This window comes from Xiphophorus hellerii, chromosome 19, assembly GCF_003331165.1.
Source record: "Xiphophorus hellerii strain 12219 chromosome 19, Xiphophorus_hellerii-4.1, whole genome shotgun sequence".
Taxonomy (NCBI): Eukaryota; Metazoa; Chordata; class Actinopteri; order Cyprinodontiformes; family Poeciliidae; genus Xiphophorus; species Xiphophorus hellerii.
The window spans coordinates 20,945,567-20,969,890 of record NC_045690.1 but is presented as its reverse complement, the minus strand read 5'-3'; the positions used below and the strand labels follow the sequence as shown (position 1 = coordinate 20,969,890).

Sequence of the window (24,324 nt, the reverse complement as noted above, 5' to 3'; positions counted from 1 at the left end):
GCCGTACTTGATGGTCCACTTTCCCACCAGAAAATTCAGAAGGAAAATGTGCAGCCATCAGTTTATGATCTTAAACTCAAGCACACGTGGGTTATGCAGAGAGGCAGGGATTCAAAGATCTACCGGAACCAACACTAAATGGCCCCAAACATAGCACCAAAATGAAGGTTCTAAAGCGGTCTAGTCAAAGTCAGGACTTAAATTCAGAAGAGAAACTGTGGCATGGCCTTTAACAGAAAACCCTGCAACGTGGCAAAGATCACTCCTCTGTGATGTCAAAAATCTCAAAGTCGGTTACCAAGAACATTTAATGTCAGCCTTTGCAACCAAGGGTTTTCACATTGGGCCTGGCTGGTTTGGATAGTTTTTCCCCTTAACTGTAGTTCCTCAAGTAAGGTTTGTCTGATACTGAAATTAGTTTTAAGATCTGTAACCTAAGACGACCTCTGAAAGGTTGGGCAAATCCATTTTCACAGCTCTGTATGTCATTTGAGAGAACAATGTTCCACGTTATACGCTAAATGCAACCATTTAACATACCTTTCTGTATCTGGTGGAAAAACAACAACCCTACTTTACATCCAAAATGTATGCCAGTAGTCTACTCTGAATTTATGTTGAACTGAACTAGCAGGCAAAGGGAGGCAACAAGTAGTTTGGACATGAGAATCCTCCTTGAACATTAAAGCAAAGCCCCATGGGGGTTAAAAAACAACAGGGTCAGTTAATGGGTAAAGAATAAAAAGATGCTCTTTGCCCTTTCTTGGTAAAACAACAAGGAGCCCAGACAGCTGTGGTACACTCCTGAAAGTTTGCCTCGTTGCTATTAGAGACGCAACCCACAGGATTTCTCTGGCCGACTCAAACGTCCACTTTTCTTTCATTTTGCTTTTTATCTGTTGGATTGGACCACCTGAGCCCGCCACCAGTGAGTCAACAGTTCACCACTGCGCCTTCCTTTGATAGTACTCTGCAACGTCAAACCAGGAACACGAGAGCTGAAGCAACGGTGGTGCTCTGACCCCGGGTCTCAGCATCACCAGCTGAGGACACAAAGGTTCACTTGCTGCCTTTAATTATTCCACCAACAAACGGTTGCAGTGGCTGCAGGAAAACAATTAACCAGAAGTAGTAACTGCAGTGAACTTAATCAGGCCTATGCCAGAGACAAAATGGATAGATAAAGCTACAATGAGTATGCAGACAGTGTGGGACAAACAAAATAAGAAGAAGAAAAGAAAAGGGTAGCATGACCATGATTATTTAAAGTTTGGGTTTTCATGGGTTGGATTTGACAATGCTCCGGTGTTGTCTGCAATGCTAAATGAACTGTGGTTACAGCAAAAAGTAATTCATGCTATTAGCACTGTAAATGACAAGGCAACTGAAGCGTCATATCGTGTGAACGAGGAGTCGAGTACTGTTAAGAGTTTACAGATGTGACAGCAATAATGTAGTTTGGACAGTTTGAACATTGGTTCAACTCAACAGTCAAAAACCTTCGCAGTTCATTGACGTGTGTACAGACCAAAAAAAAAAAAGGGAGTTTTTCCTCCTAAAACATTTAATGAACCAGAAAAATTTAGATTTTTCTGTCGACGAATGATCTTAGGTCAGAACCAATCAAAGGAATATTGACCATTTCCTTACTAATGACCGTCTGATTGCTTATTTTTAGTTCTCCTGATAGTATCAAGAGTTGGACTAGTTCATATTGGTATGAACGGGGTCATTCAGAGAAGGATAACAACTCAAAACACTGACGGCTCTGGCCCAAAGTCAGTCGTCCCACTAGCTGGAAAGCCATAGATATCAAAGTATAGTGATATCTATGCATGTCCAGGAAGGGTAGATTATAAAAGTATACGTGTTATCAACACTTTTGTGTTTGTAGAGGCGTCTGCTAGGTGCCGTCTGGGAAAACAAATTCCACAGACGTTCACTGTGGATTTTACCTTTATAATGGGTGTTTGTGGTTTTCTTGACCCAACTTATCACAGTATGGTTCCTGGATGTGATCACCGCCGTTCATGATGGCCCAGCTCTTTTCCGATCGGCTGAAACCGTTTCCTGTTGCTGCTGTGATCGCAGCACTCTTACTAAAGTAAGTGTGTCCCAACTTGACCGCTGTCTTTTCTTCTGCACCTATTTGCATATTTCTAACAATGGAAGTGCTTAGAGTGGGGTCAGAAGGAGCGACTGTGCCTCATTTAATCTCCTGAACGTTTTTTTTTTCCTTCTTCTTTTTTGCTTTTCTGTCCAGACGAATAAATAATTAATCCAAAATGGTTTCAGTGCTGAGGACAAGCTGCCTTCCGGCCAGAACAGACAGCATGCAAACTGAAGCAGAGACAGCTCAGACAGGCAAACGCAGGGCAAAAGCAAAACTCTGACACTGCTGCAGGCTACCGCCACAAATTTAGCAAAAGCATTCCCACCTCTTACACTTTGTTCCCCATTTTGTCACATTATAACCACGACCCACAATCGTTTCTATTGGGTTTCATGTGGTAGCCCGACACAAGGTGGTGCATAATTGTGAAACAGGAGGAGAAGTATACATGGTTTACAAAAATGTTTGTAAAATCTAAAAAAAAGTGGGATGGATTTGTACTCCGCTCCCTTTACTTTTACACCAATGACATCGGACGGCAACCGATTACTCGATACGGTCCACTTCAGTGTGGTTTTCATTGCGAAACAAATACAGCTGTTCTGTGAAGGCCTCAAATGTTTGTTAGAGAACATTAGAGAACAAATAACCTCATTAAAAAGTGTAAAGGGTATAAAGCAATGTCTCAAGCTTTGAACAGCATTTTCTTTTTTTCTTTCTTTTTTGCTTTTGATTATACAAAACACAAATCTGTCAACAAATGACCCACAATATATTTAATTTCTGTTTTTGGAACCAAGAAAATTATCCTTCAGTCAAACATTTACAACAAGGGAGAGAATATATGGTTTCTTTAGCAGAATCTAGTTGACTCAATCCCTTCCACATTTAGTAAAAAAAATTAGTTTAAGCCCACTTTAGGAAACAAGAGACATAGTTTACATCCTGACTGAAAAGAAATACACACTTCTTGTACAACTGATGTGCTTTTATTGTGAAACCTCTGGGTGGATATTGTTTGAAATTGGACAGAGATTGCTTAAACCAGACACAGTTGCAGTTTGCCAAATGCCCTCTAGGGGAAACAGCAAATTTGTGGATGAAGGTGTTGTGGTCAAATGACACCAAAACTTGCCTGCATTCAGAATGCCAGGCTCATTTTCCAACGTGTCGGATCAATACTCACTGGGAACTGCTTACGCTTCCTTCCAGGTTTTCCGACTTTAAAGGAGGCACTGCTAAACGTTGACCTCGGCTCCTTCATTTGTCCCACGTCCAGTAATACGCTCTCACCCTGTTGAGAGAAAATGACCCATTAACACTGGCAGTAAAGGAAACATATTCTTTAAAATCACCTTTTGTCCTGAAATGTAGCACAAGTTAGAAAAGCAGATGCATTCCAAATGGACAGCAGCAGAAGTGCAACAGAAAAAAAACACTTGCACATTAGAGGAAAGTGCAGCAGGTCACGGAGCGTCTTTGGCCGACAATGAGACAGATAGAAACCGAATGACATGGTCTCTTGAACCAGGCCGGAGTGAAAGCTCTGCGAGTGCGCCGCTGACCTTCAAGACAATTGGCTCTTGACACCATTACAAACGCGCTGACCTGCCCCCACGTCCCCCTGCTGCAATTCCCCTTTGATTTATACAAACTGTCAACCGGCGAGAACAAAGCTTCACGTCGGCAGCTCCGAGGCCGACGAGAGAAAGGACGGCCGTAATGTAGAGGCTTTGAGTTCGGTATTGACTGAAAGGGAACGCCAGCGCCAAGTCTGAATGTAAATAAGAGCGACTGCGAGGCGGTGGGGGGATGGAGAGCTGCAGTGGCCGGCTAAGGTGGGAGGGTCTGTCAACAGGACAACGACTAGTAGTGCAAATCTGGCCTTTTAGCGCACAACAAAACGGGAAAGAAGAAAGCCGCTGTGAGTCAAACTCAAGGCCCTCGGGGCCAAATCTGGCCCGCGATAGCTTCTTATGCGGCCCTCTAAACTCCAGATGGAAGCTTAAGTAGAACCTTCGAGGTAACAGTTGTGTGCTTCAGTGTTACCGCGTCAATCAAATCAAAGCAGTTTTTGATTTGATTCCACAATCGCGAAATTCGCACAAAATCAACAAATCCCCACACATTTGTGTGACGGTTTATCGTCAAGTTTCCGTGAAAATTGTCAAAAAGTAATTGGGGTTTAAGTGTTGCTAGCTCCCACCTGCAGGAGGCAGTGTTTCTTACTTCTGCCACTCAGCTGCCTCAGACGTACTTGATGCTAAGTAACAAAAAGTCCCATTTACTGTCATATTGTCACCTCTGTAAACTAACAGCCTAAGTCATTTCTTGCCAAAAGTGTTTTTTTTTTGTCTAAATTATCTTTTCTCAAAAAAAGAGAAGGTGATTTATTTTTTTCCCACCGAAAACAATTTCACAAAAAATTACTTCAGCCATTATTTTAGGAGGACACCTCTTGCAAATATTTCTAAAGTAGCGCCACAAAATTCACAATTTTAACTGCGAATAAGTCACAAATTTTGAAGCGCGACTGACACGTGCGTAAAGTTGTTCAATATCATTTAATTTAAAAAGTACTTATCAAATGCGAAGACAGCTGTTAATTAATACTTTAGCAGTTTGTTCGTGGGTTTTATTAACATCTTCTGCCGCAACCAGCCCTGTGACTCAAGATCATGAGTCATTTTCATTTTCTCAAATGAAAATGAGTTTGACGCCCCTGATTTAGAAGAAGGCGCTCTGGTAAAATGAGATCACAATTGCAAAGAGTTGAGCTAAATAAAAGGCGAACCAGGAAGAAAACCTTTTAGAGGCTGATGTTTACCGTCCTGCAGGCCACCGCGCTAAACATAGAGCTCTAAAGCAGAAGCCGAGAACATTCAGTCTGTTTAATAACCGACTATGTTGGATCATTTCTTCTTTGGTTTCCTGACTTTGCTAACTTGTCACATTACTGATCTACAGTAGCTCTTCATCATGTGAGCTGAACGAAAAGCCCCAGAATAGCAACTCAAAAAGCCTTAGGGAGATTTTTTTTTTTCTGTTGTTTCTAAGATCAAGTGCATCCCTCATATTTTGTTAAATACAAACTCCCTTACATTCCTAAAAATATAAAACAAACAATTCAAAAAAGGATCTAAAGAGTCGTACAAACATGTTCTTAGACATGAAACCTTACAGTTTTGGGATTATCGATAGATCTGGGAAAGAATAAGAGAAATCCTTTACAGCATCCGATCACATTTAGCAGGTGATCGGTCTATCACAGAACAGCATCTGTCACTGTCACAGGAAGGCTAAGCCAATCAGATCAATGAAGGGCCGCGGGTCAGCAAATAGGAGGCAGCATTTTTCACAGTGCAGAATGCGCCTGAAGCCAGACATTCCTGCTCAAAAATGAATTTTTGCACATTTGCATGAAAGTCTCATCTGTGAAATACAGGAGCACAAAGAAAAAAAAAAAAGAATAAAAGTAAAAACAGGGCTTGCATCGTGTTGCGTGGCATTAAGCAACATTATCATTGCGTCACTGCTGCAGTAGTTGACTAGCAATTGAGTTATTTCTACATCAGCGGCGCCTCGTGCATGCAGAACTTTTAAATATGTCCGTGGCGATCCGCGTTGAGCATGATTCGTAATGTATAGACAGGTTTACGTTTAGCTTTGGGACTGAAATGCAAATCAGATACACAGTTCTTGACCAGTCGTTATCAAGCTTCACACTTTTATCTCACTCCCCTGAGTTGGAAGGCAAAAAAACCCCCCAAAAAACCCCACACTTCTTGAGCAGACACAGTGAGCGGTCCAGACAGCTTCCGGTTGACGAGCCGCGCCGATGCTTCTGGGATTGTAATCTCTCGATAACTGCGACGGCCGTGACGCCTCAGAAAGTAGCATATTTTTGTTTTTGCACAATCAATGGATCCGGAAAAGAGAAAAAGAAAAAAGAAATCTCAAAAAAGCCTTAAAACAAAACGGAAAAAAAAACCCCACCACATCTATTTTCAGTCGTTGAACTGGTTTTTATACACGCACGACAATTTTAAAAGTCAAGCTGCTTTAAAACCCTGACGACGTCGTGCCGCTGAAATGAGATGAATCCATCAGCCATGACAGTCCCAGGAGGATAAACTAATTAACATAAAGACGTGCATGTGATGATCAGAGTGACTGACGCTGCTGCGTGTTGTAATCGGTAAAAATCTACCTATTCCGGAGAATAATGCAGCCATTACCAGCAGGCCTTTAGATGTATACCTGTGGCCTAATGCGATTAGGGGTTCTTCTGCATGTGCTTTCCAGATGCTTTCATTTTGTTGTGTGATTTCTAATAGAGTGCCTGGTGCTTCAGTTTTTTTTCCTCCCTACTTTCTCCCTACTGGGGCAGCAGCATTTGCATAGATAATAGCATGTTTTGAGTGCAGCCTGGTGTGCAGGCTCATTTGGGAACCACTTTCGTGGATCGTGCGATCCTGTTTGCGGCAGGAAGAGCAGACACCAACTGAGCCAAATCAGAATGCCGTCTCTCCACCCTGCAAACATTTTGGGTTTTTTTCATTCAGAACAATAAAAAAAAAAATTTAAAAAGAAGCCTGCAATGCACTTTGGCCTCGCCTGGAGTGAACCCCGCCGCAGCGTCGACGTCTCCGCGCCGCTTCCCGTCTGGGTAGTCGGGTATTTAAAGGCAACGTCTGTTGCCAGGCAACTAGACGAAGGGCAGCGCTGTGTAATGGGAACATGGGAGGAAGAGGACAGCCCCCCCCCCCCCCCCCCCCACCCCCACCCCCCGCCACCCTCATCCCCATCCCACCACCTCGCTCCAATGGAAGAGAGCTGCGGAGCCGTTCCAGCTCTGACTGAACCCACAGCAGCCAACGTGGGCGTTGGCTGCCACCATTACACCTGCAGACGTCACGCCATCCGGTGATGCTGCGGGCTCGGCGCAGAGCTGATGCTGCAGTTATCAGCCGGCGCCTATTAGAACAGGAGGGACGTCTGTGCCGCAGGGTGTTGGATTCGTCCACCTTTCAGGAGTCTCTTGATTATTTCCCAATGTCGGGGATTTATCTGTGCAATATCTCAGTAGCCGTGCAATAAAATCTGTAATTTTACTCGATAACTGATTATCTGTCAGTAAAGTATCGCGTGTATTTTATGAGCGTGCAAGCGGGAGTTAGGGAACGGACTCTCCAAGCGCCTCTTCCTAACTACAGACGTCTCCGTACATGTTTGCGCTTTTGCAAAAGCCAGCAGCTGCAGACACGGTATTAATCACGGTCGTTTCTTACCATTCTGTTTCCGGGTGAATCCACGAAATCCGAGCCTTTGCATGAGATGGAGTTGGAGTTGGTGACAGTGTTGGATGGCATCGTTGAGTCTTACAGGCTTATGGTGGGGGCTGAGAGGGGGGCAGATGTCAGATGAATGGCGGTGAGATTGGAGGGGGGGGAAGTTTCCAGTGAAAATGAACTTCAAAAAGGAACCCAGAAAAAAAAAAATGATGAAATTACAGATGACCCTTCTTCTCTTCTCTCCTAGAATAGAGGGAGACAAAAAAAATGACAAAGAGTTCATTAGAGTCAGTTTAAATGAAATAGGCGCAAATATTGTGATCAGTGGGTGAGAGAGAGATTTCCACGATTTAGGTGACAAACGCGAACACGACTTTGTGGACTCTTGGGGAAAAACGTTTAAAGCTGCTATCTGGACTTTTCGGTAAAAATCACTGAAATTCATTTCGTATTCAGTTCATCGCCTACAGAACGACATGCTGTGCTCTTCTTCTCTATTTGTCTTGAGATTTACTTGTAAATAATTTCTTCAAGATTAACTGCCCTAAAAAAACCCAAGCATGCCTCTGGTGACATCACATAAGGCATAAGGCAACTGATCTAATCTTTTTCCCCCCATTCTCTGTTAACGTGTTTTTATTCAAAATACTCAAAAGGTGTTCGTTTGACTTCTGTACAAATGGAGCAAAAACGCAGTGGTCACATCTGCGACCATCGTGAAGCGGAGCAGGACAGAGACCGGACTTCGAAATCTCTCAAAAGTTGTTCATCCATCACAGTGTTCACTAATGCTACCCGATCAGCTCGACTCTTATACCTCCTGTCATGTCATCAACCCAAAACATACAAAAAAGCTGAATTTTCTTCCTCCCGTTTATTCCGATTTTGTTTTGAAATGTTGCGGCGGAAATAAACACTTTGGGGCTGTACCGATTCCTCGAATGACTCGAGTGTCTCGATTATTAAAATTTCTCGAGGAAAACATGTCTGCCTCGAAGCTTCGTTAAATTACGTTTGATTTTTTAGCGCACCGCGTTACGGCCGGGTCATTATTTGTGTTGGGCAGCGCTCTCACTCCCGTCTATGAGTTGTTGCTAAGTGCTAGCAGCACAACGTTGAATTTTCAGGGTTTTTGTCATTTTTCGGGGGACCAATAAGCATTCTTAAATTGCCTGGCGCGATGCTTAGAGTACGACAGCTTTTCTCCTTTCGGAACTGCCTGGTGGGCCGGTTCACAGCAATCGCTGGGAAGAGTGATGTATTTATATGACAGAGAAAGAAAAACAGAGAGAGACTTACAATTATTCGATTTAATCATAAAAAAATAATCGATAGAGTACCCGATTACTAAAATCTTCTTTAAAACATTACCTTAATACCCACTTGTGTTTTTTCATTGTCAATCTATATTTACTAGTGAATAAATTCACTGTCTTTGAAATGCATCCCAGAAGAAACGGCTGCAGATATCGAGTGAGACTGTGTTTGTCTGACAGGTTGTTGAGTGGAACCAGTAACTGTAAAAAGGGGGTTGTGTTCAAGGGTGGAAGGAAATGTACAGCTGGGAAAAGTCCAAATTTGCATGAGGTTGTAGCGTCACTTTTTAGTGACGCACCAATCAAATGTCAAATTTTTTGCCTCGGATCGGTGCAACTCCAATAATGTAGTAAGAAAGAAACTAAGAAACGCAAAGGCTGCCATCGACTTGTAACTTCTTCTTTTTCTGGTCGATGCATTTATAAATGAAATAGATTCAGCTATTTCTTTTTCACTCTTTCTCTCTCTCTCTCTCTTTTATAATAAGAATATTTAATTGGTCTAAACCAGAATCAGCAGGTAGAAAACTGAAAATCGGAACCAGTCAGAAAAAAAGCCCAATCGGTGCATTTCTAACAATCTCACACACACACACACACACAAAAAGACATCAGGATACACAGCTTGCACTGTGACCCACTTTTCTTTCTGTAAAACTAATTCTTCTATTTATTTATTTTTTAAGTTTTCTTACTCTAAAGCCAAAATCTTGTCAACATTTCCATTAGTGTCGCAACATTAAAACATGAGGAGCTGCAGCAGCCTACCGTCCCCTGCCCCCTGACACACTTGCATATTTCCTCACTTCAACTTGGCTTTACTCTGAGACTCAGATTTCTCTTTGTTGAGTTCACGTCACGCAGCTATAGGAACCACACGGGCTTCTATAGATATACTGTATGGCGACTATATAGCCTGCAGGCCCGTTCACACCACCCGCACAGAGTGGCCGAGCTGTAGTCCTCATTAAATGGCCAGGGCGCTAATGTGTGCACTGTTTAATGCTGCGGGGTTATTAAGACGTTGCAAGTATTTCTGTGCATTAATATTTCATCTGCACATGGGCTGAAGTTACTCCTCCAGCAGCCTGCCATGCGCACACAGCCGGAGCTCGCTGTCGTACTCGTGGAAATGTGATTTCTTTTTTAAAGAATAGCCACTTTCATGTCATTTGGGTGGACTAATTAAAAATGATCAATCGTCTGAAATTTATTCGTAAGCCACACAGGATGGGAGCTCTTTCTGCAGCCAAACAATGTGCTGTGAGATTTCTTTTTTTTTCTGCCGATTTGGGGGTCACTCGGGCGTTTTTGTGGCTCCTAATTAGCCTTGCATCTAAGCCACATGCTTCCAGATAAGCCATCGCGTGGGGGGGGGGGGCATCTGAATTTCTAGTGGCTATCTCTTACAATTGCAAAGTTTTACACATCTTCTGCAGCATGGGAAGTCTGCAGTATGACCCAGGGGATGGTGGCCGTCTTACGGGCCACGGCTGCTGAAGGGTAAATCCCCCGTTATCTCCTTTTTAGTCCGTCTACAGTATTATTACGAAATCGCGAAGCCGGTCCTGTGGTCTAAATTACGGTCAAGTTCACCTCTGTATCTCCTGTGAGCATCCTCCGCAAGGAAAGCGACCCCCCACATTTCGCTATTTCCCCGTTTCCACCGAGCGCCTTCCGCTCTCGGGTTTTTTTTTTGTGTGTTGTTCATAAAGGTTACCCTTCCTGCGCGGTTACGACAGAGCCGGCTTCAACGCGTCTAGAAAAAAAAAAAGCGTGAATCACCGTGTGTTCGTTACCCAGTTTTCCCAAGTCCCAGGGCTGACCCTTTTTTGTCTCGCTTGCTCCCGGAGCCTCCTTCCTCTTTCGCCCCCGTCCTCCACCACCACCCCCGGCCTGACAGAACCTCCTCTCCAGATGCGCAGCAAGCACTACGGAGGCCCGGAGACGCCTCCGCTCCGCTCTTGCTTCCACCGGGTCCTAAACACTGTCGTGTTAAGAGATGTTGGCTTAGCTTCATTTTAAAGGTTATAGATACTTCTGTGACCTACAATTTTGCGGATAGTAAGTTCATGCTAGCAAGTTTATTATTTGGCTTCAAATTAGTCTTTCATCACGGACACCGACTGAGACCGGAACGGGGCTCGAACCAGCGACCCTCCTGTTACAAGACGACCCTCCTGTCAACATTAACGTTGCATCTTCTTGACATGTCAGAGTTAGCTATCCCATATTTATGAGAATCATGAATAACGAGACAGCAAAGTCATAATTATGAGTTCAGGAGAAAGCAAAAAATCCAGCCTACAATTATAAATGTCCATGACAAATTTAGTTATGAAATTATTTACATTCATTCAAGTTTGTTTCTGATAGAAAATGAGGCAGCACCTCTAAGGAGCATCCATTTTGAAAACGATAGTGTACTTGTTTTTGTTCACGTTATTTTAAAAATGATTAATTTCATATATTAACCAAATTCCTATTTAGAATAACAACCTGGCAGAGAAGATGGCATGTTGAAAATCTGAATAATCAATGAAACATTCTTATGTCTAATAATAGATCATAACAAAAAATAAGCTGTAACTTCTCATATCAAAGCAGATCATTGATCATAAAACGACAGATCTTTTAACATTTAATAAACTGTTAAAACCCCAAGCACACCTCACAAAACTCTTCTCTCTCTCTCTTTATATATATATATATATATATATATATATATATATATATATATATACAGTGTTGGGTAAGTTACTTTAAAAATGTAATCCGTTACAGTTACAAGTTACCTTGTTTAAAATGTAATTGTAGTGTAACTTTTTCGATTACTTTTAAAAAGTAATGTAACTAATTACTTTAGATTACTTTTGGATTACTTTGAGGTTTTAATGAGTATTGACCCATGTTCAACATTTAATTTTTGAGAACTGAGTGGGAACCTTAAAAGAGCACTAAGCTGAGAGGGAATTGCTGACAGGCAATCACAGGAGGTCCACAAGAAGAGATGCCAGCACCAGGCATGTAAGATTTTCTCAGACTCCTCTCATCGGGCCATACTGTTTTCTGCTCCTCCCCCAGGCTCTACCATTTACGCAGTTTGCAGACTAACACAAGCAGGTTCAGAAACCACTTCTTTCCTACAGCGGTCACCTTATTGAACTCTTCCCAAAGACCAGTCTTTCCTTCCCCTCTATCCATACCTTACTGTACCATCCCAACATTTGTACAGTGTTCCTCTTCAATTCACACCTGTATAGCCCTATCTACAGTGGCTCTGCACATACATGCATTTCCCTAGGGGTAATTTATTTATTCTGCTGCACATATCTATCAACCATCTTTCCTTACCCTAGCTGTGAATAACTGCATTTTATCTCTAAATACTGCATGCTGTACAATCTGCACACGTTGCACTTGATTAGATGCCAAACTGCATTTCATTACTTCATACATGTGCAATGACAATGAAGTGCTCTAGTTTAGTAATAAATAAGCAAAGTAAGACTTTTACATCACATTTTATTTTTCGTGATTTTTTCTTTGCACACCCTTGCTTGTAAAAGTAAACACGGCACAATACAGTGCATCAAGAATTAAGATGGACGATGGGTCCCGAGTATCAGATGGACTAAACGTGCCTTTCAGAAGAACGCCTGGATGCTTCCTCTGAAAAGAGAGAGAGAAAAAAAGATAGAAGAAAAATATACTATAATTAATAATTATATGTTCAAAGTAGCATTAATTGGGGCCTGCCCATAGCAATGCATAAGGAGAGTAGTGACTGACTGACTTGCGAAGCAAGTTATAAAATTCCACAAGCTAATGACTACTATTTAGCTAAGCTTAGCATTGATGCTAATTTTTAGCATCAGAACGCTGGGTCCAAACCGACGGGCACACTTTGGCAGGCCCCAGTTAAATTTCTTCAGGAATTTTCTAGTTTACTTTATGTTCATCATGAAAACCATAACACTAGCACATTGCATACAATGTCTCATGGGAAAGAATAGATTCCAACGTTTGTCATGCATCAACACCAAACAGTCAAATATTCGTAAAACAATACGCTTCGTCTATCAGTGAATTGCACTTACCTCTAAATGTTTCCTCAGGTTTGACATAGATTGCTTCGACGTGGACAAGTTCTTGATAGCCGGCAAACACTTCTTGCACTGCACGGTTAAATTTGAGCCGTTTTCACATATGTAAATGAAATGCTCCTTATATTTCCAGTGCTGGAAGGCTGTCATTTTTGATGCGCTGCTTGAGCTGAAATGGAACCGTCCGCTGCTTGCTGTTCCTCCAGGAGGCTCCACCAGCACAGGATGGACCATCAGAGTGGCATTGCGGCTGGCAAATATGATAGAGACAAGGAGCCGTAGCGGGAAACGGCGATATAGGGCGCAAAGCAATAAAAATATCATTACATATTTCGCAAAGGTTTTAGTTCATATTTTTTTTTAAATGTAACTAAATTTGTAATTCTTAATATTTTCGGAAGTAACTGTAACTGAATTACATATTTTTCTCATTGTAACTGTAACGAATTACAGTTACTCTTTTTTTGTAATTAAATTACGTAACGTCGTTACATGTAATCCGTTACTACCCAACACTGTATATATATGCACAGTACAGACCAAAAGTTTGGACACACCTTTCTAATTCAATGGGTTTTCTTTATTTTCATGACTATTTATAAGGCAAGAAATCCCACTTATTAACCTGACAGGGCACCTATGAAGTGAAAACCATTTCAGGTGACTACCTCTTGAAGCTCATCAAGAAAATGCAGAGTGTGTGCAAAGCAGTAATCACAGCAAAAGGTTGCTACTTTGAAGAAACTAGAATATAAGGGGTATTTTCAGTTGTTTTACACTTTCTTGTTTAGTGCATATTTCCACATGTGTTATTCATAGTTTCTACCCCATGGAAACAAGAAGTCACGGGTTACTGAAATCCTAAAAATAACTGTAAGTGTAAGTGTAAATAAAGTAGTAAAGCTAAAATTTACAACATGCCTTGGTTCCATGATCTATATGAAATGTCAACCAAATGTTCAATTGGTGATTTGGTCAAAAATGTTTCCTAACATGGGAATTCACTCCTAGCCTAATAGAATTAGAAGTCCATTATTGACTGAATGAATGCTAAACTAGGACACTGTATTCCACATTCTTTATAGTATACTATAATACATAAACTGACTTCACAAACAATGTATTGAGATCTACAAGAAAACGTACTGCTGCTGCTACCTTTCGTTTTTCACGTTTGTTACTGTTATCGGTAAGGCTGTACTGGATATAAAAAAAATAGCAAGAAAAGCAGTGCCAAAAACGAGAACTTAACAGTGGGAAGGATGCAGCCGACAAGTTGGCAAAATGAGCTTCTAGCGACACCTGCTGTTGGGAGAAGGCTGTGATTCGGGCGATCTTTGTGTGACTCTTTATACATAGTGTGTTATGATGATTATGTTGCTAAAAGTATGTAAATGGTGTACAAAGTGTTGAAACGTGCAGTGCTTTATATATATATATATATATATATATATATATATATATATATATATATATATATATATATATAAATATATATATATATATATATAAATATATATATATGTGGATTTTATGTGATAGACCAACATAAAGCAGTGCATTTTTGGAAAGTAGAGAAAAAATATACATTGTTGTCCTTTACTTTCTACTGCTACTTTTTACTTTTGTAAAATTCTTAAAAGTGTGGCACACATTTGCATTTACACAACCATAGTCAATACTTTGCTTATCCATTTTTGTTGGAATTTTTCTGTTCACTTTTGTTTAGAAATTGCTCAATCTCAGTCAGAGGAGACTGACTGAGATGCAATGTAATAGATTTTCATAAAGAAAATGTAGGTCTGAACTTTGACAGGGCCATTCTCAGATCACCTCTAGTGTCTGCTGGAAGGTGAACCTCATCTCATCTCCCGTCCTTTTTTAATTTAATGTTTGGTTCAAAAAGAGCCAACTCCTGCTCCAATAGCAAAAATTCAGCTTTTGGGTCAAATTAGAAATAAAGTTTTTGGATTCTGGTGCATAAATATTTGCATGTTTTCCCTGCGGGTACGGCTTCCTCCCCCAGTTAAAAAAATTTAAAATAAATAAACCATGACGGTTAATTGGCACTGAAAAGTATTTCCATCCAAAAGCAGACGAGAAAACACGAAAAGACCAACGCGATTCATATTTTAAATCTTTTTAATATATCTCACATTTGATGTATTTACAGAGAAAAAACAAAAAAAAAAACAACAACTGTGGTTTTGTGACATAAAACTATGTTTCGTCAAATCAACATGAGAACGAATGCATACAAGAAGCGTAAAGCGTACAGAACACACACATATTTAAATAACGTCAGGGAAGCTGTGCTGTCTGCTTTGCACCTTGTCTCTGTGAAAAACGAAAGAAAAAACAAAAAGGATTACAGTGTATGCACCTCTGTGTGACCAGCTGCGTTAACCCGAGTTTGGTCTGACAGGGCGGGATACACACAATATTGCCTCAGGACAAGTTCAAATAAAATGAATCACTCTGGAATATATATATATATATAAAGAATATATATACCTTCCCCATTTTGATAATAATAGTATAACTCTTAAATGCGTCTTTTTTTTTTTCAGCAGCAGATGACTTTCCATCCCCAGGCATTCAGTGAACAGATTAAGGTCGACGACAGACTAATAATGCAGATATACTTTGATATATACCTGTGTTTTTTCTATGACACACAACACCTGCAAACAGTTTGGCACAAATGTAAAGGCCGAGCGTAAGACCACCCCGCCCACCATCCCCACCTCAAAAAACACGAGAAAATAATCGACAAGTAAATAAAATCTCTACAAAGTCACAGACTAAAAGCTTGACACAAGAGGCTGACAGATTATCTCGTTTGCTGAATGGTTACTTTATACAGCACTTTACAGTACAGCTACAGGCACAAACTGAAAGAACAGAACAGGAAGATTAAGAGCTGCAATAAAATGCAGGACCAGAATGAAAGGGGAAAGGGTCACATTTGTTTTTGCTTGTTTTAAATCTCAGCGTTGTCACGTATAATTTGTGGGCCGAAACATGTTCTACAGCAGCAGTGGTTAAAATGATTCTTCCTGCTTTCAAATGAAAGTGTCCCAGGTGATCAGCGGTTTTTGACAAACCCATTACAACAACTAGACTCCATCAATGTTGCAGAGCAGAAGCATAGAAATAAAAAGACAATATACATTAAAACAGAGAAAAAAAGAGGGGGGGAAAAAATTAACATTTAGAACGGCAACAGAGGAGCCTCTTTTTGTTTTTTTTCATAACACAGTGTCGCACGGGTTGCTGAAACCTCTTATGTAGCTTACAGGACAGGCTTAGTGCGTGAACCAGAAATGGAAACAAACAAAAAGCAAAATCTTCTGCAGTTCAGTTAAATAAGAATTAAAGAACTGAAGTATAACCCAGAAAATGCACATTTGTTTTTACAGACGGCCACATTAAACAACATGGAATCAAACCAAAAACTTACATGTAAAGGTAAAACGGTTTGATAACCTGTGTGACTTTGAATAAGCATGGCCAACTGGTTCACAGCCTCTGTTAACACAACACTTTGCTTTGCCAAAAGACACAGTCACCCACAGACAAAAGCATTTCTAACCAAACAGCACTTAAGAAAAACTCCTCTCCTAAAATCCCTGACGACACATTTCATGGCACCCTTGATAGAGACGGGTACAAAGCCTTGCAGTGGATCCATCTTTAATCGTCAATGAAAATTTAGAGAAATCCTAGCTCTGAATTGTTTATTTTTATTTTTTACTTTTGTTACCATCCTGCTCACTGTGCAGCACCGCAGATTAAACAGGCAAAGTCGTCCATCAGAGTGGCTAAAAGAAATTAAGTTCCTGTCATATCATATTTATGACCTAAGGAAACAGAAAAGGTATTGATTAATCATTAGAACTCCCTAGAAACGCTGATCAGCTACAAGAAAAAAAAGTCAAGATTGTATTGAAAAAACACGTCTCGGATATATATTTTAATTTATTAAATAATGGGATTGTTAGGAGTACAGATAATTAGTAATTTAATTGAACATAATTATTTCTTAACGTGGAAGAAAATACCTTGAATTGAAGATAAGATTTGTCACATTTTTTTTAAAGTGAGGTTACAGAGCTGCAATAAAAGGTGATTTTTATTGTTAGGCTGTTTATCGTCTTCATGAAGGGTGCCAATAAAAGTGGCCATTACACAAATTACTCAATGCAAATCACTCATTCATTATTTGCTGATTGATTGATTTCTGCACAGGCATATAGAGTTTCTACCTAAAACAGATCAAAACTACTCATAAGATGTGCTTTGGGAAGTCCCGATAAAACCGTAGAAATGTGATCCGAAGCAAGTCCAAATTCACTTATTGATTAAATAATCAATCCCAGTATTTCTCACATTTCAGGACTTTGAACAGCAAACCGTTAGCTCTGCAGTCCCTGAGCACATTTACCGTCATTGCACATAAACATTTTCTGCTCACTTTCATCGCCTAAATAAAGCTATTTGAAGCACTTCCTAGTTATCTATGGCCTTCCAACCTCACACACTGAACGGGTGTTTACGTTGAAATTCTGACCTCGAGCTAACCCGCCCTGCGGCTAACCCGTTACCGTGCTAACCCGTTACCGTGCTAACCCGTTACCGCGCTAAGCCGTTACCGCGCTAAGCCGTTACCGCGCTAAGCCGTTACCGCGCTAACGCGTTACCGTGCTAACCCGTTACTGTGCTAACGCGTTGCCTAGCAGCCACTCAGCGTCCTCTGGAAGGAGGCACCGTGCTGTGTTGAGCTAACAATGCCCTTCAGGGGGTATTCATTGGGAGTAAAGGAGACTTGGCTCGTTGTTGTTGTGTTTTTTTTATTTTTATTTTTTTTGTTTGTTTGGCGATTAGCAGCAGAGTAGTACGAGATTCATCCAGGGTGTTCACATGCACAGGTTATTCTGGACGCCAGCTGAGAGGTTTTTTTTTTTGGCTCTTCACACTGAAGCACTAGAAGAAAAAAAAAGCCCAAATGTCAAAGAATTTTTGCACTGCATTATTCCCTGAAATTATTAGCTTTAGAATTGAGGTAAATTAGCTCGATTTGCTTTCTTGCCATAAGATTTATGAGATCGTTTGTATACAAACGCCAGCCTGTCTTTATCTCCTGTCATTTGTTCTGTGTTTTAAATGAAGTTTATCTCGCGTGACAACAGTCACATAAATCTAAGTTGAACAATTTCACAACTGGTTTTCAGAGGTGACAAGTTTCACAAGAGCCTGTGGTAGTTTTACAGTCAGTGACTTTCAACTACAGGAATCATTTCCAAAAACTAGGCCGCCATTACCCGCCTGTGTCTCCACTGATAAAGGGTAACAATATATTACCAGGGTAGAAATGTATTCTAGAAAATAAAACAGGAACCTTTGTATGGCGCTTTAGAGAGGGAGAGTCCCAAGCATTCAAAACTGGTAAATTTTTTCAACTTCGTAAGTCAGCTTTATCAGTTTAACATAGCTCTTGCCTCATAATTTCTCTTTTCTATTAAAGATTCAAAATCACCAGCATATCTTTGGAACCATCTGTGCTGAAAGAGGGAGTCGATCTTTTAGTCCAAAATGAAAGCACTTATCAAAAGATGAAAATTCAGGGGAATAAACATTCCTGGTTTCACAGTAGCAGCAAAGGAACCTCAAGCAGGCATTTGCTTATTCCTCTGGCAGGCTCTCTTCATCACATAAATCATGGCAGTAAAGCAAATTCTAAAAAAACCAGTAATAATTAAAAATAAACATATAAATAAATAGTGCCTCCTCAAGCTTCTTCTCACAGTAACAAGCCCAAAGACCCAGAATTTCCCCTGTGCAAGTAAACACAGCTAGCATGAACTTGGAGGACACTTCTGACATCACAGCTGTCTTCACAACACCATCAAAGACCCGGCATAGCGTTGTACAGTACAGTAACTAAATCCAGACATGAGTGCAACTTCATGCAAAAACCTGAAAAAAAAAAGAAAACAAACATCATAAATAAATGTAAACTACTCCAAAAAAAAAGAGAGAGAAAGCCATGACAGAGAGCAGGTGGTATCAGGACGTCTCCTCGGTGAGAAGGCTCCGTGTGTTTACAGTAGTTTATGTACAGGACGATCTGCTGGAATGGGAGATAAAAAGCACAGCAAGCCGTTCTTCCCACTCATGAGGGAAATTGTTCTGGTAATTTTTACAGCAGGTTTTTTTGTTTTTTTTTTGCCTTGTTTGTTTTGTTTACAGGACAACATACACACTTGGTAATTAGACACATCTTGCTAGGCGCAAGGTGTGACGACTTCTTTTTTTTTTTCTTCTTTTTTTTCACACAGTGAAATTCATTTTTAGATTAGATGCATGCATTACTCTACGTGCTAATGCCAGGGGCTTCCTGCTGATGCCGAGTCTTCCCAGTCGATGACCGGATGTCCTCGCAGGCCGGGGTAGGGGTCTCTTCCCCTCAGTGCTTTTGTACCCTCAGTGTGCCTGGACGCACAAACAGAGCATGTTCAGCGTCGCCGACAACCCCGAAGGGCGAATGAATGAAAATCTGTCTCGGCGGCAAAGCGCCTCTCTCTATTGTTAATTTCTTTTGGGGCCGAGAAAGGCAGCAGTAGGCCGTTTAATAGAGCCAGATGAGTTTATTATTAGCCGGTGTCGGTGCCATGCAGAGGGCTTCCAGGCCAAGTAAATACAGCAACAACACAGTCATTAGTGGAAACAGATGCTGTTTCTGCACCAGGAAGTGCTTGCACTTCAGTTTTTCATGTTTAGCGCGCTTGTCACAAAGTCAATAACGAAGTGCAATCGCTTAATTTCATTTAATTAACTCAAGAGTCCTCTTAACGTGTCGCTTTTTCTTCCCTTGATAAATGTTATAAAATAAAAAGGAAAAAAAAGTAGAAATGCAAAAACTATATAAATTCTAGAGTTGATGTCTAATAACTGATTAAACTGGTTAGTTATTCCATCGTTTACATATTATTTGTTAAAACTCTAAAATAATTTTGTGTTAGGTGTGACACACATGATTAACTTTCGTACAGTTAGAAGACTAATGGATCAGCAAGTACCTGGACCCACCTCTGTCTCCACCATTCCTCATGTTGGTCTCCTCGTCCTCCGCCGCGTCATCCACTTTGAAAACAAACACAACCGAACATTTCAGACGCAACGACTTGGGTTAAATGGAAGTGGAAGATTCCTTGAACACAGACTGGAGACCGACCTGAGTGGAGCTCCTTCACCAGCGATGACATGGTGTTTGTGATTGAGTCAGCAGCAACTAAAAGATCGTTCCGAAGGTTTCTGGGTACACCTAAGGAGCAGTAAGATGGACCATCATTAGTTCTGTTCTGCTTTGCAACATGTTGCTTTTCAGCTGCGTTACCGTTTAGGCATTTCTCTAGCTTTGCGTCAATATTTTTGGAAGCTCCATGATTCTCAGCAGGTTTTTACTTCAGTGGGGTTTTTTTTTTTGTAAGGAGTTGGATTCGACTCACCCTGAGAAAAGGCCTCCAGCACGTCTCCTCCCACGCCTGCCAGGCAGTCCTGCGGTGTGTGAGTCGGGGTGGACCCGGCCGAGGTGGAGCGAATGGGCATGGGCATGGAGCAGCCGGCACCGTGGCTGGGAGAAGAATGAGGGGAGCCTCCAGACTGGGACTGCGAAAGGCAAAATCAGTCAAAAATGCTTAAACAACCTATTTACTGCATTATTAACCTCTTCTTTTTTACAATGTTAGCATATAGGCAGATAGAAAACAGATAAGTGAATAAACAAAACAGGAAATCTTGCACATAAGTCAAATGTTCTAACGTAACAACCTAAAATAAATACTAAACATTAAATGTTAAAGCCCTGTATCTTTTAATGACAAGAAAAGTTCAGTAAAACTGAGATAAAGTTGCTCAAAATTTCTTATTTGTTCTTCATTTATTGGCATAAATGTGGCTTTAATGAGCGCATTTATGCCGCACAAAGGTGTCAGTGGTACAGAGCGCACACACGCGAGCCAATCAAATGCTGCAGCAATGACTTAATAATATCACCTCTGAGTCTCATACTGCGCAACGCAGACGCTCCGTCTGCACCGAGGAAAATTCAATTTATTTCTGTGAGCAGAAAAATGGACACTTATGGACGTTGAACTTCCAGCTCAAGATGGTCAGACATTAAATATGTATAGGAAAAAAAAAAAGAGTACATTTCCTCACTAAGTCCTGATGCAGTTAGACAAAGTAAATTTGACACGACTTGTCAGAGCTGACGTGAAATACTTAAGAAATGTCCATAACTTCCACATTTAAATGTATGGGTACGTACAGATCTTTACTGTCAGTTGTTCTCAGTTTTCTCTTCACGCGACACTGCTTGAGTTTCTCTCATTCAAACTCCTTCACTGAATCAGGAGGTTAATAAATGTGATGGGTCCTGTGCTGAGTCCGGACTAATAAAAACACAGCATTCTTGAATTGGTTTGAACATATCATTGAACAGGATGACGCGAACCTTCATGCTCAGATCCAACGGAAAAATATCTATGCGGTAGTCAGGAGTTGATGTCAATGAAAAATGTGATATTTTTCTAAGTCGATTTCACAAAACTTGTGCAAGCTGTGTCTGTGAGGAACAGGGGGAAGCGCAGAGACCATCGACTACTGTAAGCACTTTGCAAAGCGAATCGAGAGCAACTTACAGCCTGCTTCTGCTCCTCATCCTATCAGCCAACAAAGGTGAGCAGAGAGAAAGCGAGAAGAGCGAGAGCAACAAAATTAATGAAAAAAAGAAGGAGAAAGTGATTTCTGCATGCATTTTCACATGGCACACGTTTACATTGCATAACATCAAGGTAGTTTGTTGTGCTTGGAGAGGATGACACATTTCATCTATTCAAATCCCAATTATCGGAGGTAGATTAGCAGCAACGAGCCAGTAAGAAAACCCAAAGAAGAGCAGCTGACCCAAGACGTTTGATGCTCTACCTAAGTTGGGGGTTTCGGCCTCCCACCTGCAGGTAAAGCTTCTTGAATCAGGAGGCGGTCTTACCTTCAGCAGCCTCATCAGACCCTCCAGCTGGACCATCAGCTCCCGCCGGCTCTCCTGCAGGGCCGACATGCGCCTCTCCAGCTCGTCCTTCCTGTGTCTGTGGACGGCAGGCAACACGGTTCACGTTTCAGGTTTGTTCATTCGCGTGTGGATTTTGGGTAAAAACAGCAGTCTGCGTTCTAGTTAGAGTGCAAAACCAAAACAACAACAACAAAAAAGTGAAGTTGACCCTGAAAGTTTTTGATTGATTTTGTGGTAAATTGAAAGTTAATTATTTTCTATGAAAAAGAAAAAAAAATCTGATTCAGTACTGAGTTTTTTTTTTGTTTTTATCCTTCTAATTATTGTTTTTGACAGGAGCACAAAGAATTATTTTTTAAATCAACCTGACACATGTCCACAAAAGAAATACATAAATCAGAGTAAACTGAAATCCTTCATTTGTGTTGGGGCTTGTTAGCACCCTCTGCTGTTTATAGTGTTTAACTGCATATTTCCAGATATTTTGAACCAGATATTTAGAAACTTCCGTCCGGGACATTATAGCAGCAGATCAGTAAGGGAACAGAGAAGACTAAAAAAAAAAAAAAAAAAACAACTAAAAAACAATAACGTAATTTTGAATATTGCCAATGTGAAAAAAACTGTTGTGTTAGTTTGGAATCTTTTTTCCCCTTACAAGTCATTTTCTTGTTCTTGTTTTGGGTCAAGCTTAAATGTTACAAAAACCCTACATTTTATCTAAAACAAAGATAACCCGATTGAATGAAATGCAGTTCTCACATCCTGTTCATCATAGCAAGAACTACGATTAAAATAACTTTGGCAAAAATGGAAGCTTCTGCTTGTGGCCTACGCAAAACATGCATAGGCTGTAACGTTTCTACCTCTGTTCACTTTCTACAAGTGGTTTTTGATTTATTATTTAGGACAGAGCACACACATAGAAGATGTTCTTTGAGGCTGTGTAGCCTGTTGTTCCTGCAGAAGTCTCTTCCAAGAACATAACCTAGCGGCGACCACAAGCTCTGCGGCACGACAGAAAATTATTTCAGGAAAGAAAAAGAGAAGAGACCAGAGGTGTTCTCAGGCATGTTTTGGCCCTCTACTTGTGTGTGTCTTCCTGTTATCGTCAGCTCAGCGATGCTGCATCACGTGTCGTTTCAGTGGCGGGCTCGTACCTGAGGAGTCGCAGCTCGGTCAGGAGCGTGGGGTTCTGCTGGGCTTTTTCTGGCGTGGGCTGAGAGGCCTGTTCATGCTCCAAACGGAGCCTCTGGATCTCCTGCAAGATCTCCCTGATTTGGGGAAATATATTTTAAATGTAATAGAAATTTTTTTTACCCCCCCCCACAATGAGAAAGCTGAATTAGGTTAAATAATGAAGCGGACCTGTTTTTGTTCTCCAGCTCTGCGATCAGCTGTCTCTGTTGCTTATTGGCATCGAAGTTGAAACCCAGGTCTGTTGGAGGACACTGTTGCTGCAACACAAAACACCTCTCAATAAAACCAGTGAGAAAAGTTACAAATACAGCAAGAGTGTTCATGCTTTTTAACGTTTTGTCATGATATAGCCACAGGCGTAAACTGAAGAGTGGAAGGAAAAACTGACATATGGGTTTTCAAACCTTTTTACCAATGGAAATCTGAAAAGTGTGGTGTGCATTTTTATTCAGCTCACCACAGTCACTAACTGTGAATTTTCCGTCTAGTTTCCAGTGCAGATATTTTAATGCTTAACCCTCCTGTTATGTTCGTTTGTAGAGTACAGCAAAAATGTTTGACCCAATTTGACCCAGGGAGTGTTTAATCATGCAATAGTGTCAGAAACCACAAAATTCCTCCAAAACATTTTTGTGTCTGATTATTAACTCCAGTACTAACCATTTCAATCAATATTTGTGCAATGATGTTTCTTTATTTCTCACAAATTAAGGATCAATGACGACAACCTACTCATCTACTCATTTGGACATAAAAAATTTAATTTACATTTTTATTGTCCACTGAAAAAACCTAGACACAAAAAAACAATAATTTTCTTGAAATTGATCTTTGGTAAAAATTTTTATATTACACTGTATTTTTTTTTCAATGGGTGATCTTTATAATTGAACTTGAGACACATATACTGTTCAGGGTCAAATTGACCCGCTGATTAAAATCAAGATAAATGAGTCATGCAGAGAGTATTTATGTTTTCCTCCACTTCTGTTGAGTTTCCACTCAGTGTGGATGGAGTTAGTCCACAGGAACAGAAAAGATTCCCATCAAAAGTTGTGTGAACACCTGCTTTCTCGCAGTTTCCTAGTGAAGTAAAGAGAATAGTGAGAAAGTGGGCTTGTGTGTGTCCACATGTGCATGAATGTGTGTGGTGGGGTGTGTTTGTCTGTGTGTGGTGAAATATGGTTCATAGCTGCAAGGAAACATATAGAAATGGAAA

General features: G+C 40.7%; 2 protein-coding genes and 1 long non-coding RNA gene across 13 annotated transcripts in view; all 3 read right to left on the bottom strand.

Moving 5' to 3' along the window:
* Positions 1-10,652, bottom strand: part of dnmt3ab (DNA (cytosine-5-)-methyltransferase 3 alpha b) — a 44,829-nt gene extending 34,177 nt beyond the window's left edge. For 2 of the 4 annotated variants that reach the window (XM_032547987.1, XM_032547988.1), the window contains exons 1-3: positions 10,509-10,651; positions 7,405-7,650; positions 3,300-3,407 (exon numbers count right to left, since the gene is read on the bottom strand). In XM_032547987.1, coding sequence (XP_032403878.1) covers positions 3,300-3,407; positions 7,405-7,485 — 189 coding nt within the window. In that variant the 5' untranslated portion in view covers positions 7,486-7,650; positions 10,509-10,651. Of the gene's footprint in view, positions 1-3,299; positions 3,408-7,404; positions 7,651-10,508 lie in introns of all 4 variants that reach the window. The other 2 variants (XM_032547985.1, XM_032547986.1) reach the window with 2 other exon arrangements.
* A 1,579-nt stretch (positions 10,653-12,231) lies between these two features.
* On the bottom strand, positions 12,232-13,037 carry LOC116708580 (uncharacterized). Its single transcript, XR_004336715.1, has 2 exons — positions 12,824-13,037; positions 12,232-12,395 (listed from the first exon to the last, which is right to left on the bottom strand). It is a non-coding gene; the product is annotated as an uncharacterized LOC116708580 (long non-coding RNA).
* Positions 13,038-14,953: 1,916 nt separating this feature from the next.
* dtnbb (dystrobrevin, beta b) overlaps positions 14,954-24,324 on the bottom strand; it is a 39,376-nt gene continuing 30,005 nt past the window's right edge. For 5 of the 8 annotated variants that reach the window (XM_032546960.1, XM_032546957.1, XM_032546962.1 and 2 more), the window contains 8 exons: positions 23,274-23,362; positions 23,066-23,179; positions 21,885-21,981; positions 21,535-21,555; positions 20,341-20,500; positions 20,067-20,156; positions 19,912-19,975; positions 14,954-19,324 (listed from right to left, as the gene is read on the bottom strand). In XM_032546960.1, coding sequence (XP_032402851.1) covers positions 19,213-19,324; positions 19,912-19,975; positions 20,067-20,156; positions 20,341-20,500; positions 21,535-21,555; positions 21,885-21,981; positions 23,066-23,179; positions 23,274-23,362 — 747 coding nt within the window. In that variant the 3' untranslated portion in view covers positions 14,954-19,212. The remainder of the gene's footprint in view (positions 19,325-19,911; positions 19,976-20,066; positions 20,157-20,340; positions 20,501-21,534; positions 21,556-21,884; positions 21,982-23,065; positions 23,180-23,273; positions 23,363-24,324) is intronic. The other 3 variants (XM_032546961.1, XM_032546964.1, XM_032546963.1) reach the window with 2 other exon arrangements.